Below are 20,264 nucleotides of genomic sequence, written 5' to 3' on the forward strand. Positions count from 1 at the left end.
GCTCGGAGCTCCGGCTTCGAGGCCTGTATCGACGCCGTCTATGCTGGCGGAGCTGCAGCTGATGTCGACGCCGATTCTCTCAATGCCGGCGCGGATTCGTTCGGCGCCCTCGACGCCTTTCGAGGCGGTGGTGTCGGAGGGGCCCCGTGGCACAGGTGTAGCCCCTAGAAAGGCTCTGGCTAAGGTCGGGCATAGCTTTGGTCCCCAGGTGTCTTCCTCTCACCGCCTGGAGTACATTTCAGAGGGTGATGAAGGCTCTGATGAAGGCTTGGTTCCGGTTACGGTGCCAGGTGACCTTCTCTCGGGCCATAGCCAATTTGATGACCTGAGACAGTCACTGCATGATGCCAGTGGACTGGACACCTCTCCGGAGGTGGAGTTTTGTAGGCAGGAGCCTGGCACTCATGCTGATTCTTTGTACCGGCGCCTTAGGTCTCGGGTCACCGAGTACTTGAGGTGGTCGGCTCCCCCAGGGGAGTTTGTTCAGGATGATCTCACGGACATCCTTGATCTTGGTTCCCCCACTGACCCGGTACTGCCGTTTCATATGGCTCTGCAGAGAAGGGTGGCGGCGGCGGCTTGGACTGCTCCGGAGAGTCTCCCGGCAGTGGGCAAGTATTTGTCTCGAAAATACCATCCAGCCAGTAGTGACCCCTGCTACTTGTCCAGGCACCCCACCCCGGAGAGTTTGGTGGTGCAGGCGGCTATGGCCCCGGCAAAGCAGGCGTCGTATCCTACCATCCCTCCGGATAGGGACGACAAACGTTTTGACGGCTGGGCGAAGAAAGTGTTTTCTTCAGGGGATATGGCGCTTCAGGCGGCCAACTCTGTATGTGCCTTTTCTCGTTTCACACACACTCTGTGGAACTGTGTTGCATTAGCAGCTGAACATATTCCCGAAGGGGACGAACAGGATGGCTTCCTTGCTATAGTTCAGGATGGCAAGGATGCCATTTATGAGGCCGTTCAGTCGGGTTTGGACATGGCAGATTGTGTCAGCCGGTCCATGGCAGCGAGCACCGTAATACGCAGGTTTGCGTGGTGGCGGAAGTCGGGGTTCGCTCCTGATGTGCAGTCCCGGCTCCTCAACATGCCCTTTGACGGTGAACATCTTTTTGGCAGCAAGGCTGACGAGAGCCTTGAGAGGTTGCAGACCTCCAAAGCTGCAGCAAAGTCGTTGGGTGCTGCAGTTAGACAACCTCTGCCTTTTCGTCCTAGGGGACAACAATGGAGGGGAGGTTCCTTTCGCTATTACTCGTCCTTCAGTAATGCGAGAGGAGCTGTCAGTCAAAGAGGCCACGGTAAGAGTGCAAGAGGTGGAAAACCGGGTACTCTAGGTGCCAAGGCCACTCGGGCAGTTGCCTCTTTGCCCTCAGGCAATGCCGCAGCCGCTACCACTGTCATGAGGCCAGGTCCCATGGTTCGCCGGTTGGGGGGAAGGCTGGCGCAGCATCTTGTAGAGTGGCGTGCTATTACTTCAGATGTGTGGGTTCTGGAGATCATAACCAACGGCTACTGTCTTCCTTTTCGGCAGAGACCTCACGACAATCCACCTGGGAACCTCTTTGAAGAGTCTGGATCCGCTCCTTGCGCTGGAAATTCAAGCCCTGCTGGAGAAAGGCACCATAGAACTGGTGCCTGTAGCGGAGAGGAACAAGGGATGGTATTCCCCTTATTTTTTGATTTCGAAGAAAGACGTGGTATTGAGACCCATCATGGACTTGCGCGGTTTGAACAAACTCCTCAGGAAGGACAAGTTCAAGATGTTTACTCTCAAGTCCTCCAGGCCCTTCAACTTCAGGACTGGTTGGTGTCTCTCGACCTCAAGGACGCTTACTTCCATGTGCCGATCCATCCCAAGCACAAGAAGTACCTGAGGTTCGCGGTTGGCGACTCACACTTTCAGTTTCGGGTCCTGCTGTTCGGATTGACCTCCACCCTGAGGGTTTTGACCAAGCTCATGGTGGTGGTGGTGGCAGCACATCTCAGGAAAGGGGGGATTCATGTCTACGCCTAACTGGACGATTGGTTGATCAGGGGGAGCTCTCCCGAGCAAGTCCTGGATCATCTGTCCTTCACCTGCCACTCCCTTCACAAGCTGGGCTTCTCCCTCAATTTAAAGAAGTCCCATTTGACGCCAACACAGCGGCTCCAGTACATCGGAGTAGTGCTCGACACATCCCTGGGGCAGTGTTTTCCTCCCCAGGTGAGGGCTCTTCACATTCAGTAGATGGTGCACAAGTTTCAACTTGCCCAGACTCTCCCAGGGTCCGAGTTCTTGAGACTGCTCGGCCTCATGGCTTCCTGCATTCTTCTGGTGCCAGAGGCCAGGTTGCGGATGAGATCTTTGCAATGGGCACTCAAGCTCCAGTGGTCTCAGTCCTCCGGCAGGATGTCAGACCCTGTTCATGTGCCGCCCTCGGTCGCCCAGGACCTTCTGTGTTGGGCCGTCGAAGGCAATCTGATGTAGGGGGCCCCATTTTGGCTGCCCTGGCCGGAGGTGACGATCGTGACGGACGCATCCCTCACGGGATGGGAGCTCATGCCAACGAGTTGACAGCGGTCGTTGGTCTCCGTCGGAGTCCAGACTCCATATCAATTTGTTGGAGCTGAGGGCCGTCAGGCTAGCCCTGAAGGCTTTTCTGCCGACTGTGCGAGGAAAGAGGGTCCTGATTCTAACGGACAACACGGTGGCCATGCACTACCTCAACAAAAAGGGGAGGGGGGGGGGCAGGGTCACTTCCTCTGTGGAAGGAGGCGATGCAGCTAGAGTTCTGGGCCATCCAGCAGGAAGCTTCGATCTCAGCTGTTCATCTGGCCGCAGACGACAACGAGACGGCAGACGCTCTGAGCAGGCAGAGCACGATCTCTCACGAGTGGGAGCTGGCTCAGGAGATTCTCCTGGAGATCTTCACCCTTTGGGGGACCCCTCAAGTGGATTTCTTCGCCTCCAGTGTCAACCGGAAGAGCGAAAGGTTCTGCTCGCGGGAATTTCCTCCAAAAGGAGCCTTAGAGACGCGTTTGTGGTGGAGTGGTCATTCCCACTGCTGCACGCGTTTCCTCCAGTCCCCGTCATCCCGCAAGTACTGCGGAGGTTACGGAGGTTCGGTTCCCGGGTGATCCTCATTGCTCTGGAGGACGTTGCACCCGGACCTTCTCGACTTGTCCATCTGCCCTCAAGGTCGTCTTCCCTACCGAGACGATCTGCTTTCACGGGAGGGGGGTCAGGTTCTCCATCCAGAGTTCAGATCCCTCAACCTTCACGCTTGGCTTCTGAAAGGTTGAGGTATAAGGATTGGGACCTCCCTGAGGACGTGATGGAGGTGTTGCTCTCGGCCAGGCGGCCGGCAACAAAGTCTCTGTGCCGTTGGCGGAAGTTCTGCGACTGGTGCAGAGTTAAGAATGTGGATCCTTTTGAGTGTGACATTCCCATGGTTCTGTCTTTTTTGCTTTCCTTGGCCCACAGGGGCTTGCAAGTGGGGACCGTTAAAGGTTACCTGGCGGCGCTGTCCATATTTAAGCGCTCGTCTGAAGAATGTTCCTATTTTAAGATTCCTTTAATTTCTCAGTTTTTGAAAGGGTTCACTAATGTGTTCCCTCCGTCACCTCTTCTGGTGCCCGGTTGGGATTTGAACCTTGTTAAGTTTCTTATGGGTGCTCCGTTTGAGCCTTTGCATTCTTGCCCTTTGAGACTGTTAACTCTGAAAACTGTGTTTTTGGTTGCGGTTACTTCCGCTCGCTGAATGAATGAGTTACAGGCACTTTCAGTTAAGCCACCCTTCACTGTGTTTCATAAGGACAGGGTTGTCCTTCGAGTTCGTCCTTCCTTTCTTCCGAAGTTGGTTTCGGAATTTCATTTGAGCCAGAATGTTTTTCTTCCGGCGTTCTATCCTCCTCCACATCCTGGTAAGGAAGAGGAGAGGCTTCATAGGCTTGATCCTCGGAGAGCGTTAAGGTTTTATATTTCGCGCATGTCCCGGGTCAGAGTGGACTATGAACTTTTCATTGGTTATGCTGGAAAGTGTTTGGGACAAGCTGTGACGAAACAGACTTTGTCTCGTTGGATTATTTTAGCTATCTCCGAGTGTTACCACTTGGCGGGTAAGGACCCTCCGGCTGGCTTGCGGGCCCATTCTACCAGGGGAGTGGCTGCGTCTACTGCCCTGCAGAGGGGTGTTCCTATTCGTCACATCTATGATGCAGCCACCTGGGCTTCGGTACATACTTTTGTACGTCACTACTCCCTCGATTCCATCCAAGGGCAGGATCTGGCCTTTGGCAAGGCAGTCCTTTATTCCGCAATTTGATTGGGCATGCTAAATTTGTGTTCTAAATTCTTTTCCCACCTCCTTGCTTGGTACTGCTTTGGGAGTCTGTCATAGATATGGAATACGTCGGAGGACCCAATCCCCTCGAAGAACAAGTTACTCTCTTACCTGGTAACTTTCTTTCGATGGGATGGTCCGACGACGTATTCCATATCGCTCCCTCCCTACCTTCCCCGCTGCAGAATTTCTTATGCGATTGCAGCTTGCGTTCTGCAAGGCCTTGTGTGTCTGACTGGCAAACTGGTGTCACACGTTCTGGGGGGAAAAAACAACTGAGGCTACGGGCGTCGTGCGTTCTACTTATCACATCGGGTGACGTCGGCCGTCGGAGGAGGTCCTCGGGGACGGCGCATCGACGTCATCGACGCAGACACCGAAAATGTTCCGAAGCAGCACAGCTGTGGACATTACCTGTCATAGATATGGATACGTCGTCGGACCATCCCATCAAAAGAACGTTCCAGGTAAGAGAGTAACTTGTTCTTCTCCTCTTAAGGCACCTTCCCGATTTGTTCTATTCTGTAGCGTGTTATTTAAATAAAGCGCTTTCACAAAGTACAAGACCTGATTATGGGAGAAAATGAAATCAGGAAAATTGCATAAAGTATGTCGGTTCACTGTATCGAATGCCTTCTAAAAATCAATAAAACAAATATAAAGTGTCAGTGTGCTACGAACAAAATCAATTAAAATCTATACATTTGTGGTTGTCCTTAAACCCTGATTGCTGAATACTAAAAATCTTCTCTTCCTCTATCCATATATTAATATACCCTAGTCATTTACAGAAAACCTTGGCACTGGAATCTATCATAGCCAGTCTTCTGTAATTTGCAGGAGAGTCCCTTGAGCCCTTTTATCGGTATCATCTGTGACTGATTCCAAGATGTTGGTACTTGACCCATAGTCAAAATACTTTGAAAGATGATGAACAGAATTTGGGCCCATGTTTTTTGGTCTGCTTTAAATAATGCATTTGGCAAACAGTCTGGACCTGGTGCTCTGGAAGGTTTTAATCTTACAATTTTTCAACGTCTTCCTCAGTGAATTTAAGTAATGTCTTCAGTTTTTTTTTTTTTTTTTTTTAATATAAGTGTCACTTGTCTCATTTTCATTTGCTCAATTATACAGAGCCAAAATATAATTCTCCCAGACCTCATTCGAGGTGGGATTAATTTCTCTCACTGTGGTGTGGGTCGAGTTATCTTATTTCTTTCACTCTGGTTCAGTGGGCTTGTGAGCCTGTCTGCTTTCTTAAGATTGTGTGCTTTCGGCAGCTATCCCAACTGTAACATATAGTCTTTGTATCTATTTCATTCTGTTTCAGTGAGCCTGTTGGCTTCTCTTAAACTCTTGTGCTTTTGGTGGCTGTCGCACACATAACATATAGTTTACATATCTCTTTCACTCTTGTTTTCTGTACCTACATCTGCTTTGGTTCTCTGTGAAACCAACCGTTATTGGCCTCACTGTCATACACTTCTCGATAGTGTCTGTGTTCCTGCCAGTACCTCTTTTGGTGGAAACAATCACTTGCTGGATGCACCTCATGGACCTGGGAGCTCTCTTGTCTCCTGTCTCTAGTATCGGCCTAGTTTGCTGGCCGCCCGGCCCACCACTGCTCTTCAGTGGTCATGCCACATGAGAAGACGGTTATCTTTCCATCCTGTCTCTTCTCCTGACCCGAGTTTCTTGCTTGGTCAGCGAACCCCGCATCCAGCCTCAAGCTAGCTGGTCTAATTTCCTTCACGAAATTGCTGGCTCCGTGACTTCACTTGGCTCCACCCCTCCAGGATTTTGTTGCTACAGAGGCTTGCCTGTGCGTAGTGGTTGTTCTCCTTCCGTAGGAGTCTTCCCTCCAGTTCAAAGTCCCTCTTGGTTTTATATCCTCACAAAAAACGGTGTGGCCTTCTTTGACTCTGGTTTCAGGTAATGCTGTATCCTGAACATCAAAGAGATTGAAGAAATGTCAGTATTTGGTGGATTCAAAACAAAATTAGGACTTTACATTGCTCATGTAGGAGGATAATGTATGCTGCACTGGGAGTTCCTTGTCGGAATGAGTTCTTGTCCCCGAGAGGGGTCACTCCCAGTGAGGCCTCACTTGCCTTGGCCCTAGGGAGGGTCTTGCTTAGTGGACTCACCTCCCTAGCCTAAAAGGGGGTGTCTTCCCTATAGGGAGAAGGGACGAATTGTCAAGATTTGTCACAGTAGTCTCTTCCAAAGAATCTCGAACCTCACCCAGAGGGACTCCCCAGGTCAAGTATCTTGAATAATCGCCAATATCCTGAGTTAAGTACTCACGTCTATGGTTTTGATTAAAAGCCCCTGCACCACAAAACCTGGTCTGTGAATGGCACTTTATCCAAGTATGGTTTACAAGATCTGGTGACCAGAGACTTGAACCCTGAGCCAGAAAACCTCCTGGAAAGCCTACCACTTTTACAATTTGACGTGCTTGGCCCACTTAATATGCAAGTCAGTGCATTCTTTTAAGTATAATCCTCTTTCTCCTTTCGCTGTACTACAGACAACTGCAGTTTGATTTGTTTCTCGCCACAGCATTCAAAGAAGTACCATTGCATTTGACTATATTTTGTGTGCTCTTTTGATGTGCTGGGCACCATGATGTACCTCCTTTTTTTTCTTTTTACCTTTCTGTTTGACTCAGTGTTTTTGTGTTTTCACTCTTCTCCAGCATGGGGTCTGGCATGGATTCACATGTTAATGAATATTCCCCGTCGTCAGGCTGGGAATCCTCGGTAAAGAAAAAATCAGTATCAGTTTCGTTTCTGATCTGTCTTTCTTAGTAGTAACCAATCACTGATCTCTGAGTCATACTGCCCCCAGCCAATGACTGCCCTCTCCCTAAGCCCCGCCTCTGGCACCCATCCTCAGATTTTTACCACACGCTCAAGTGTTGAGAGTCCTCGTGTTTAGCTCTCGAGTTTTTTACTGCGTTTTCACGTTTTTTCAGGAGAATTTCTCATTTTTTTGGTTTAATCGAGCCTCAAGCTCCACTGTTTCTACTTCCGATAACGAGGACCAGTTTCAGAATTCTTCTACGCCCCTCAAGGGTGAAGTTTTCGTCGAGTTTACACTTCTTGGAGGATTCCGGAAGATCTACGGCCTACCTCAACGGACATGGCCCAGGTCAAAGGGAGCTCGAAGCACGGATCCAAGCTGTTCAGGCACTGCCCTGGATGCGGATTATATAACGTTTTCAAGGAGGATAAGCATTTGCGATGTCTCTACTGCCTCCATGGGGACAAGACGCACATGGAGAAGGACTGTGCGTTCTGCAAGAACCTTTTGGAACGGACCAAACAAGATCGTCGTTCCCGCCTCGCCACCTGGCTGGAGAAAGGGCACAGCAAGTGAGAAGGCGAAGAAGAAGTCTGAGCGAGCTTCTACGTCCTTTGAGGGCGCTCTGGTGACGGGGGCCCAACAGAAGGCCAAGCACCGCAGGTCCGCGGGCTCCGGGAGCGCCAAAAGGTCGGGCTCTTCGGTTGCTAAGCAGGGCGCTACTTCCCCAGCACGTTCGACCACGAGCCAGTGCTTTGGTTCGGGGAAGAGGAAGTCCGAGAACCCGGGTAGGTCGCTGGAGTGGACCCGGTCGATCTCGAAGGGGGAGCGAGGCGTTGACCCTCCCCCCCCAAGGCGAAGGCCCAGGACGCACCTAAGGTGGTCAGGGCCTTGATCCACCCGGCTAAGGCCTCTACCGAAGTGGTCTCTGCGACCCTGGCGGAGCCGGCTGAGACTACGCCAGTGGAAACGGCCTCTGGGCCCAGAGTATCCCTGCCGCCGCAGAGGGAATCCTCTTTCCAGGCCATCGCTAAGACCCCCGTGAAGCCCCTGGCTGAAAAGGAGGGGGGGCGGTGGCCGTTACAGACTCGGAATCAGCCTCTGAGGAGTAACTGGTGGAGACCGAGAGCGGCCTCAATGAGAGGTTCATAAACCTCAACGAGAGGTTCGAGAAGGTTCGATCCCAGGGGACGGTCCCTGCTGACGTGATCGAAGTTAGCAACGAGGACGATGAACAGGGCCCAGTGGAGCGGCCATCCCATCCGTCGCAGCCATTGCCCGAGCCCCAAGGTAGCTTGGCGGCCATTTAGTTGGCAATCCAATCCTTATGTAGCGAGATAAGGGCGAGATTACCACGCACCCCGACGGAGGAGCCAGAAGCAGGCCCGTCGGGAAGCCCTCCGAACAAGCGGAGGAGAGTCCACCCCGCTCCGCCCTTCGTGCCTGCGAGACCGGTGGACCCCTCATCCCCCCTCGCCGGGGGAGGATACGGGGGACGGACGATGACGGCGGCGATGACACAGCAGACATCCTGTTGTCACCCCCCCCGCGCGGGCGTCCCCAGCCGACGAGGTTGGCTCTTTCCACGCCATGATAACCAGGGCATCCAAGCTCTTCCAGCTCTGCCCTGAAGAACAGAAAAAAGAGGGGTTTCTGTACCAACGACGAGAGGCTAAGAGGAAGTCGGTCCTCGCGGTGCCTTTACTCGACATCTGGGACGAGGGGCTTGCTGTCCTCAACCCTGCCACGACACCCCCCAAGAGGGACAGGTACGAGAAGAAGTACCGAGTCCCCGATGCCGCCCCCTTGTGCCTCAGGGCCCAGCCCACGTCAGACTCGGTCGTCTCGGCAGCGGCTAAGAAGAAGACAGCGGGTGCGGCGGCTTCAACTTCCACTTCCCCGCCGGACAGCGAGGGTAAGAAGTTGGACTCTATGGGACGACGAGTCATCTCGTCGGCGGCGCGACGATTAAGGCGGCCAATGCCTTAGCGATCGTGGCCTGCTACGACAGGGAGCTCTGGTTCAAAGTAGCTCCCCTGCTCGATTTCCTGCCTGATGACAAAAGGGTGGAGGCCCTAGAAATTCTGCAGGACGACGAGGTGGCGTCGGATCACGCCATTACGGTGGCAACGGACATTGCTGATACCATTTCGCCAACTGGGCAACAGAGTTTGCCTCCGACAACGAGGATGGCTCAAGGCGGCAGACTTTCGCCAGGACGTCCAGGCCAGAGTGTTGGACATGCCGTTCGACGGCAACAACCTCTTTGGTAAGGCGGTGGATGAGTCTCTACAGGCCATCAAGACCGACTCGGAGACGGCCCGGGCCCTTGGGGTGCTTCAGCAGCGACGGCCCTTTCGGAGCTCTGAACACAGAGAGGGTGCCTCCAAAGGATCCATCAGTGGCTCCTCCACCTACCGCCAGGCGGCCCGCTCCTCTTCCCAGGAGGCCTACAGAGGTCGCGGCAAGCAAGGGGGGTTCCCGTCGTCGTCGCCAAGGAGGCCAAGGCGGCAAGGCCGCTTCCAAGCAAGACTGACCTGGCCGGGTGGTCGGGCGCCCACCGAAGCACCCCAGTGGGAGGCCGACTGACTAAGTTCGTCAGGGTGTGGGAGTTCATCTCCACCGATCGTTGGGTGTTGGACACCCTGGCCAACAGGCACTCGCTGGAATTCCTAAAGAAGTGCCCTCGCATTCCTCCCGTGGCCAGGAAGGAGAATCACGTCCCTCAACTGCTGTTGGAGGTAAAGGTGATGCTCAAGAAAGGTGCCATCGAGCTCGTCCGCAGGTGGCTCCGGGGCTCCGGAGTATACTCAAGGTACTTCCTTGTCAGAAAGAAGACAGGTGGTTGGCGCCCCATCCTAGACCTGCGTCGGTTAAACAAATACATCAAGGCGCAGAAATTCAGGATGGTCACCCTCCAGCATGTACTGGGACAGCTGGAGGAAGGCGACTTCCTATCGTCGCTGGACCTGGAGGATGCTTACTTCCACATCCCCATTCTAAAAAGGCACAGGAAGTTCCTCAGGTTCGTGGTTCATGGACGCCACTACCAATTCAGAGCCCTACCGTTCGGATTAAAGTCGGCACCCAGGGTTTTCACCAGGTGCCTGGCACCAGTGGCGGCGCGGCTGCGTCTGCAGGGCATCCATGTCTACCCCTACCTGGACGACTGGCTAATCCGGGCAAGGTCAAGGGAACTCGCCATCGATCATACGGCGAGGACCATCTGGTTGCTTACGGAGCTGGGGTTCTCCATCAACTACCCCAAATCCCACCTGTTCCGTCGCAAGTAGCACTGTTTTTGGGGGCGAAGCTCGATACAGTGGAGCAATTGGCCTCCCCTTCAGAGGAGAGGACCAAAACCATCCTGGGCAAGGTACGGCGACTGTTAGCCATGGACGTTGCCAGGGTGAGGTCCATCAAGTCCCTTCTCGGGATGATGTCCTCATGCATCTACCTTGTACCCCTTTGCAGACTTAGGATGCGTTCGCTACAGGAGTTCCTCGACGCCCGCTGGTTTCAGGCGGGGGGCTGTTTCGAGGACAGGATCCCCCTCGACGAGTTGTTCCGTTGGGCGATCCTATGGTGGGGCACCCGGGCTCACCTCACGACGGGCACGGACTTTCAAACCCTGGCGTTTCAGGAGACGGTGACTACGGAGGAGAGGTCTCTTCACATCAACATCTTGGAGCTCTGTGCAGTGTTCTGGGCGCTCAAGTCGTTCCTCCCGTCCCTCAAGGACAAAGTGGTGAGGATCTTCACCGACAACACCACCACAATGTTCTACATACGGAAGGAGGGGGGCACCAGATCCCCAGCCCTATCCAAGGAGGCCCAGAATCTGTGGCACTGGGCCGTCGCCCAGGGGATGTTTCTGGTTCCCTTCCACCTGGCAGGAATAAAGAACACCATCGTCGACTCACTCGGCAGGGAGCTGCGCTCGTGCAGGAGTGGGCACTGCGCCAGGATCAAGTGGATAGACTCTTCCAACGATGGGGCAAACCCCAGATCGACCTGTTTGCGACAGCGACGAACTCCAAGTGCCAGAGGTTCGCCAGCAGGTTCCCACAGCCGAGAAGCATGGGCGATGCTTTCTCGTTCCCTTGGGACGGCCTGTTTTTATACGTGTTCCCTCCATTGCCGTTGCTGCTCCGCCTCATCAGCCAGCTCAAGAAGTCCAGGTGCAGGATGATCCTCGTCGCACCAGCGTGGCCGAGGCAGGTCTGGTTCCTGGACCTTCTGGACTTGTCAACGTCCCCGCCAGTCAGGCTGCCGGCAGACGCGGATCTTCTCTCCAGAGAAGGAGGCGCCATTCTACACCATGACCCACAGTCGCTGAACTTGCAGGCCTGGCTCCTGCAGCGCTAGAGTTTGGAGGGTACGATATCCCGGCTGATTGCAGAGAGGTTCTTGCAAAGGCCAGGGCGTCCTCAGCTCTCAAGTGTTACGGTCATTAATGGAAGAGGTTCTCTGTCTGGTGCCGTGCACAGAAGATTAACCCTCTGCGGATTACAGCCCCTCATGCGCTGCCGTACTTACTGTCGCTGGCCAAAGCTGGACTGGCTCACGCCTCCATAAAAATACATCTGGCTGCCATCTCCCGATATACCAGGACTACGGGACGGGCGTCCTTGTGGTCTCATCGCCTGGTAAAGGAATTTATGAAGGGACTATTCCGATCATTCCCGCCGATGAAGGCTCCTGCCCCGGCGTGGGAACTTAATGTGGTGCTGACCAGGCTTATGGGAGCCCCATTCGAGCCTATGCATTCGGCGCCCTTGAAGTTCCTGTCATGGAAGACAGCGTTCCTCGTGGCCATCACCTATGCACGACGAGTGGGAGAGATTCAGGCCCTATCTTGCAAGCCTCCATACTTGACTTTTCATGACACAAGGGTAGTGCTTGGGACGCACCCCTCCTTCATGCCCAAGGTGCCGTCGGACTTACACCTCAACGAGCCCTTGGTGTTACCAGTTTTCTTCTCGTCGCCTTTGACACCGGCCAAGAGGACTTTGCACTCGCTGGATGTAGCTAGAGCGCTGAAGTTCTACGTGGACCGCACAAAGTTTTTCGGAAGACGTCACAGCTATTCGTGAACTTTGGGTCTGTGAATCAAGGGAAGGCTCTCGAAGACTTCCTTTTCCAGATGGCTCTCCGGCTGCATCGTGCATTCACTGGTTGGCAAACCAACCGCTGCCCGGCCGTCCGAGAGCCCATTCGACCAGAGCGATCGCTGCCACCACGGCGATCCTGTCTGGTGTGCCCCTGCTGGACATCTGCAGGGCTGCTACGTGGAGGTCGACGCACACCTTCACAAGATTCTACTGCGTCGATCTGGACTCCAGGGAGGAGTCCAGGGTCGGCCAAGCAGTGCTGCGCAACCTGTTCGCTTAAGGTGAGCCTGGTGAGGAGGTAAGAGATGCTTAATGTTGAGTTGTTGTATTGCTTAATGTTGAGCCTGTTGCCACTTCCCGTGGTTGTGCATGTGTATACTGCTATGTATTTTATTCATGAGCATGTGAATCCATGCCAGACCCCATGCTGGAGAAGGAACAAGTTACTTACCTGTAACTGTTTTTCTCCAGCATGGGTCTGGCATGGATTCACATTCGAACCCTCCCACCTACCCCTCTGCGGCTCTGATCATACTGCCACTTGGCGTGCTACCAAATCTGAGGATGGCTGTCAGAGGCGGGGCTTAGGGAGAGGGCAGTCATTGGCTGGGGGCAGTATGACCCAGAGATCAGCGATTGGTTGCTACTAAGAAAGACAGATCAGAAACGAAACTGATACGGATTTTTATTTACCGAGGATTCCCAGCCTGACGGGGAATATTCATGAGCATGTGAATCCATGCCAGACCCATGCTGGAGGACAACAGTTACAGGTAAGTAACTTGTTCCTTCCATAGCATTATGGTACACCATTGAATTGTTCCTTTTATGCTCACCTTATTTACTGTACGGAGCACTAGTGTCTCTTTGGTGTGATCAATGCTATTTAAAACCACATAATAAATATGTGAAGCCATGCCTGGTCACAGGTAAATTTTTAAAGTATTCATTAGGGCTGCTATTTTGGTCTATCACTAAATTACATGCTTTACTTGTTTAATACACAGAACCATCAACAGATTCCCGGATTCAAAGGTTACATGCTGAAATAAAGAGCTCCCTCAAAATCGATAATCTTGTAAGTTTGCATTTTAGACTTTCTTTTGAAAACTAGAATTAAACATTAAATGTTTCTTAAACACAAACTAGTTCGGTTTATGTCGCAGTTCATCCAAATTATATTTAATAGTGCTTGCTTTTGGTTTTTGGGTTTGGAGTAGCCTGAATTATTGATGCAAGTAAATGTTGATTCTTTTTGTGCAGGACATCAGCCGATGCATAAATGCCTTGGATGAGCTGGCCTCTCTTCAGGTTACAATGCAGCAAGCTCAAAAGCACACTGATATGATCACAACTCTTAAGAAAGTGAGTCTAGTGAACGATTAATGTTCATACAGAAAGAATTATATTTTAGCGATTTACATTTTCTGTAAAATAGCTCCTTTTTTTTTAGAAATGTCTATTAAAATGTTATATTTGGGTGAAGGGGAAGCCTTGCTGTACTCTATGCTTGTATAACCTATTCAAAATGAACGTTCACAGCCTTTTACTGTTAGAGCGCTCTGTGGAAACCACACATTTTGTTGTATCCTGTTCTTAGTCTCTTATGTAAACCAGCACGGTTAGTGCTATGAATTGGCTGATGTTAAAAGGGATTTTCCTCTTTGGTACATAAATGCGTTTTTTAGTGGGTATGTTCCTCCCACCCTTTCCTCATCTTTTGAAACGACTTGTAACACATTCTGGATCTGGGCATTTTCAAATTGCCACCATAAGGTGTTATGGCTCAGTCATGGTCATACTTGGCGTTGGATGTGACAAAGATGGTATTCAAATGGCAGCAAACATGGGTAAAATTTTCATAGTAATGATAAATCTTCCTGACCTGGGTCAACCCCTTTTTACTGGTGGATTGTTTTTCCTTGTACCTCTGTGTGTGAACATTTTCCCACACTCACAGAATGTTTTACTCTTCTCCAGCATGGGGTCTGGCATGGATTCACATGCTCTTGAATATTCCCTGTCGTCGGGCTAGGAATCGTTGGTAAAAAGAAACCGTTTCACTTACAAACTGTATTTCTTCTCTAAACCACTGTCCTCTGGGTCATGCTGCTGCCATCTAATGACGGCCCTCTCCCTAAGCCCCTCCTCTGGCAGCCATCTTCAGATTTTTACCATGCGCTTTAGTGTTGGGAGTCCTTGTTTGCTCTGCGAGCTATTTCTATGTTTTTTTCATGTTTTTCACAGGAAAAGGTTCTTTTTTTTCCAAAAGAGCCCTTGTGCTCTTCTCTCCATCTGCCAACAGCAGGGATCAGCGCCCCTCCAGGGTGAAGATCGTCAAAGTTTCAAGAAGGTCATCGGGCCTACTTCGCCCTTTCCGACCATGACGGAGAAGAAAGAAGAAAGGCCCCTCTTCAAGTCCTGCACCAAGTGCGGGCTTCGAAATTTGTTGGTGGAGGACAAGCACCTGCAATGCCTCTACTGCCTGCATCCGCACCACAAGGAAGGAGATTGTGAGATACGTTGCAGATTCTCCAGGAAGACTGCCTCACCCAAGGCCAGTCAGAGGAGTGGTCTTCTAAGTCCTATGAGGGCGCCTAATCCATGGAGGCTCAAGATAAGATCAAGCACCGCAAGTCTGAGTCCACTGCGGTCGTCGCAGAAGCAGGTCCCACAGCAGACGGGACACATTCGACATCACCTTCCGCCTCGATTGCCAGCCAGCTATCGAGCTCCTCCTCGAAGAGAAAGTCGTGCCACTGGGCTAAAATGCGGGAGAAGCCAGAGAAGCCACGGACGGAGGAGAAAAAGGCTGAGCTGCCCAAGAATGCCCAGGCAGCACAGGATACGTCTTTGTCGATGATAGAGCTGGTGGCAGCTGCTCTCTCGAAAGCTAAAGGGACTGACCCTGAAAATGTAGCCCCCACAGCGCTGAAGGTATCCCTCCCTCTGAGGCTCAAGGCCGCCGTGGTGACTTTGACCAGATCTGCCAGCACGCCAGAGAAGGGGGACACTGCCTCAGAACACGGTTCCAGACCCTCGGGATGGAAAGGTGGGTGGGGGGGCAAGGAGGCCCTGGATTAGTCCCAGGTCTTGGCCCAAGCCATGGAAATTTCATCCACAACCCATGAGGACGTGAAAAAGGACAACTTGGGCACGGGGCCTAGCGTTCCGATCACGCCAGTTCCGCTGAGGGATGTGTCTCTGGATATGCCATACTTTGGTGTCGGAGATCCAGAAGAGGATGCGACAAAGGCCTGTTCCAATGGTCCCCCAGGCCCCCAACCAACTACTGACCAAGAAAAGGAAGTGCCATCCGACGCCCCCATTTCAGCCTCCACATCCACGTTGGGCCCCATCTTCCCCAGCAGACCCAGACACTGGTCCGTGGATGGATACAGCCATGATGACGGACGACATTGTTGCTGCAGGTCTTTGCAGCCTAGGGCATCCACACCGGACGAGGTGGGGCTGTTGCATTCCATGATCGCCATAGCCTTCGAGCTCTTCCAGCTTGTTCCGAAGAAACCAGGAAGGAGGGTTTCCTGTACCAGAAGCGCGAGGCCAAGAGGAAGGCAATCATGGCGGTGTCCCTTCTGGACGACTTGTGGGAGGAGGGCCTAGCCCTCTTGCACCCTTGCACGGCTCCAGGTAAGCGGGATAGGCGAGAGAAGAAGTAATGGGCACCGAACCCGCACCCAAGTGCCGGAGGTCTCAACCATCGCCTGTTTCGGCGGCCGCGAGGAAGCGATCATCTAACACATCCTTGTCTTCAGTCCCTCTGGACAGTGAGGGTAAGAAGTTAGACGCCATGCGGACGAAAGAGATTTATTCCAGACCCCATGCTGGAGAAGAAACAAGTTACTTACCTTTAACTATTGTTCTCCAGCATGGGTCTGGCATGGATTCACATGCAAACCCTACCTCCGTCCCCTCTGCGACTCTTCTTGGTCATATGGCCACTTTACGTGCTTACCAAATCTGAAGATGGCTGCCAGAGGAGGGGCTTGGAGAGAGGGCTGTCATTGGATGGAGGCAGTATGACCCAGAGGACAGTGATTGGTTTAGAGCAGACATAGTTTGTAAGTGAAAGTGAAACTGCTTTTATTTTTCTGACGATTCCCAGCCTGACAGGGAATATTCATGAGAATGTGAATCCATGCCAGACCCATGCTGAAGAACAATAGTTACAGGTAAGTAACTTGTTCCTTTTTATGTGTGTCTTTTAAAAGTTATCCTCTTTTACAACTTTTTGGCAATGTGTCTTTAGTTGCTGGGTTGCCCTAGGGGCCATTTACATTTTTACAGGTGAGACCAGCACCCCCACCCTATGTGGAGTGCTGAGGAGATAGAGTATCCCCTTTCTCATTTTAAATGTAACATTTGTTACATGGACAAACTTACCTTTAATTTAAAAAAAAGGTAGCAGGCGCTCCTCTCCAGAAAGAACCTGGCATGATAACCTGTTCTGTGTTTTTTTTCCCACTTTGAGATGTGAGGTTGCAGCACACGCTTTTTGCTCACTGTACCTTTCACAGATGGGAAATATCCATTTTCATATCAGTCTTTGTCCCGCCCACATGGGTAGTCCAGCACTGAAATGCTATGGCAATTCCTTTCTGAACAAGAGTACCAACAGCAACCCCATACACATGTTTCAGCATTATTGCGCCTAATCAGTGAGGTGGAGCTGTGCCTCTCTGAGCACAGTGAGCAGGGCGTCAACGTCTGGTTGCCCCCAGGTAACTCAGGATGACCAACCCCAAGTTCCTTGCAAATATTTCAAAAAAGGTAGCAGGCGTCTCCAGAAACAAGGCTGAAACACGTGTATGGTGTTGCTGTTGGTACTCTTGTTCAGAAGAGAATTGCCATAGCCTTTCAGTGCTGGACTGCCCATGTGGGTGGGACATAGACTGATATGCAAATGCATATTTCCTATCTGTGAAAGGTACAATGAGCAAAAAGCGTGTGCTGCAAACTCATCTCAGAACATGTTATCATGCCATGTTCTTTCTGGAGAGGAGCGCCTGCTAGCTTTTTTGAAACTTACCTTTAATGGCTGGTGGCAGTGTACCTTTTTTATTTATTCAGGGCACCTTTACCGCGGGGTGTTTGCACAGCCCTGGTAAAGGCACCCATGGGTGCTCATTTTACCAAAATGGCTCCAGTCTTGTTTTTTTGTCATTTTAGTGTTCCGTGTCCTTTCTTGTTCCTTCTCCTGACATCCAGGGTGGGAAATTCCTTTGTGTGATTTTTATCTTCGGTGGGAGTCCTGCGGACTCCATGCCCAGGCTCCAGAATGTCTGTGAGGGAGGAGTCCAAAACTCTGCAGCCCTTGGTCTTCCAGCTTGAGCGCGAGATTCCAGTTCAAACTGGAAGGCTGGCTGTCCTGAAAAGATTGCCAACCCCCCTAGTTTGAATGTTGCAATGCTGTTGGATTGGCTGGGTCCCTGCATAAAAGTCTGAACCTGAAGCTGAGGAGTTAGTCGACTACTGCAACCAAAACCGAAGAAGATGAATTCATTGCTGAAATGATTTCCAGCTACCGCTGCTGTGTAACCGGAGCCTGCTGTAGCACTTCCTTCCAATCCACCTGGGGACTCTGGAAAAATGACGACCCAGAGCCTTGTGAGACCCACTAGACTCAAGAAGACCTGCATCTTGAGCCATCCCACACCGTGCTGCGAGCTTGCAGGGCTGCAATACCCTTGGACCTCAAGCCATTGTGCGGTGCACAGTCTTCCAAATTCGGAATCTCGCTGAAACTTCGTGGGCATCTTGCTGGATCTCCAGAAGTACGATTCCAGTCAGTCCCCTCACCAGAGTGCTGGACCTTGCAAACGACGAGAATCCGACCAGCGATATTCTGTACTCTTCTGTGCTCCTGTAAAGGCACTGAATCCACATAGCTACACCCAGCCGTGGGGCAACTCTTGCCTGGAGCCTTCTTCTTTGATTTCCTTATGCAAAAGTCCTTCCAAAGTCCTGTCTTCCGTCTTCTTGACAAAGGAATCCATCTACCGTTTTTTGGCTGAGGATCCCGAATTCTTCCTGCTGCAACTCATCTTCTGTGCTGAGATACTATGTTGGCTGAGGTATTTTACCTACCTCAAGCCTTTGTGATTTCTGTTTTAGCTTTGAGGTGTTTTCTGTGATTGGGAGGCCACTCGTCCAGTTCACCCAGTCCCCTGCAAAATCCTCCTAGGGTGTCTTCTCTGAAGTCCCTGGACCCTCCACTTTAAAGTGAAATACTTGTTTGAACAGTGTTCCTCTGGAACTGACTTTACCTGCAAATGAACCCTATCTCACCCTACCCACAGCTGGCACCTAGACCACTAGGGCCCCTCTACTGCCTCTGAGTGAACTCATGCTATAGAATATGGGAAGGACTGGATAAGATAAGGGTTATGCCTTGAAAAGAATAACAAGTCTGCAAAAGTTACTTCCTTGCCAAGAAAGTTGGTTGGTAACTTGAGAGTGCAGTTACAAACATTCTTACTTACCTTGAATGTGTTGCACTATTCTGAAAAGTATATATAAGGTTAAGTTACTCACCTATGAATTGGTTGTGCCTCTTCCCCAAAAGTAATACTGTTGGTTTCACTTTATTATTCCTTTTAGGATAATTGTATGAGTGTCCCCAATTGGGTCTTGCTTCCCCTGACTTGTTAGCCTGTCCAGGATAGGTCTGCCTAGGTTATACCTGCCTTGAAGCTGCTTATAGCTCCTGTAAAATCTGTAAAGGTTTTACTTACCTTGAGTATAACTGTGTTATCCTAAAATAAGTTTGTTATTGTCTGTGAACTGAAAAGCAACTGTAATTGAATATTACACCCCAAGGTCCAATTCCCGTAGAATGACTGTTATCCTGAATCAGTGTGATAGGTTCATACTGTTCCTAGAATCTGTTTCAATAGATCAGCAAAGTATATTGTCCAGTTGATATGACTGTGTGTCGCGGTACAACTGATTGGGTCTACTACCCTTGTATTACTGTAAAGTAATCTGAAAGTAACTCATGGTTTTACCCCCCAAGAATAGGTGTGCCCTATACTGAATGTGTATACATTGGTTTGACTTCCCTAGAACTCCTATTTGGTGTTCCCAATAAGGTTGTATGCTTTGATCTGTGCACCTTCAAGCATGTTATTGTGTTTTTATAACTATGGTGATATATAACGTGATAGTACGTATTCCACCACCAAGATTTATCTGGGTCTACTTTTATTTAAATAAACCATTTATTTTTTACAATACTTAGTGTGTCAGTGTTTCTTTGGACCATTTGTATTACAATTTCATTTGTACTTATTCTACAGCCCTTCTCCCTCCTAAATTAAGCTTGGCTGCTCTGGCTACGCTACCATGAATTCTAGTGGTTCAGCCTTACACTAAGAGTGGAGTCTTGTACTCTCTCAGTTGAATGGTTTTACTAAGCCCTTCGTTGGACTTCAGAAAAACTGTCCTAACATGAACGTTCTTTAAGCTGCCACAAGGAGAATCGAGACCTCATCTTACAGCTATAACATGCACCATTATTGCATTCTGCATGACCATTCTGGGAAGGGTGCTGCAGATTTTAATGGACAACACCACAGGGATGCATTACTTCAAAACTAGGAGGGCTCTATGGGTGATCTCCCTATGTTCAGGAAATCAGTGTCTGCCTGGTTTGGTGTCTTTAAAGTTTCCTTTTATGTGAGCAGCCTGGCAGAGGAGAAGAATGTCCCGCCAGACTCCATGAGCAGGTAGAAAGCAATATATGCATGCAATTGGCAAAGGTTTTCCAGTTGGTGCCACTTTGTCCATTATTCATGCTGGTCCCTATGTATTGGCAAGCATTACTGCCTGCACTTTGTCCAGGGAGACTGCCTGTTTTGAATTATCTGTTTGCAATGGTTTCCATTCTAGGGTATCGGTTCCTTAGCGACTCTCTAGGAGGGGCAGTAGCCTTGGTAGTCAAGAACCGAATACCAAGAGCAGCAAAGCAATATTTTTAATATGCACCCCCTGCCCC

At 50.8% G+C, this 20,264-nt stretch overlaps 1 protein-coding gene across 7 annotated transcripts in view; it reads left to right on the forward strand.

Annotated features, from left to right (window-relative positions):
• Nucleotides 1-20,264, forward strand: part of PSIP1 (PC4 and SRSF1 interacting protein 1) — an 828,776-nt gene that overhangs the window by 557,096 nt on the left and 251,416 nt on the right. For all 7 annotated transcript variants that reach the window (XM_069626044.1, XM_069626047.1, XM_069626045.1 and 4 more), the window contains 2 exons: nucleotides 13,255-13,325; nucleotides 13,511-13,612. In XM_069626044.1, the coding sequence (XP_069482145.1) occupies nucleotides 13,255-13,325; nucleotides 13,511-13,612 (173 nt within the window). The remainder of the gene's footprint in view (nucleotides 1-13,254; nucleotides 13,326-13,510; nucleotides 13,613-20,264) is intronic.

Source organism: Ambystoma mexicanum, chromosome 6p, assembly GCF_040938575.1.
Source record: "Ambystoma mexicanum isolate Mex_15411 chromosome 6p, UKY_AmexF1_1, whole genome shotgun sequence".
In the NCBI taxonomy this organism is placed as follows: Eukaryota; Metazoa; Chordata; class Amphibia; order Caudata; family Ambystomatidae; genus Ambystoma; species Ambystoma mexicanum.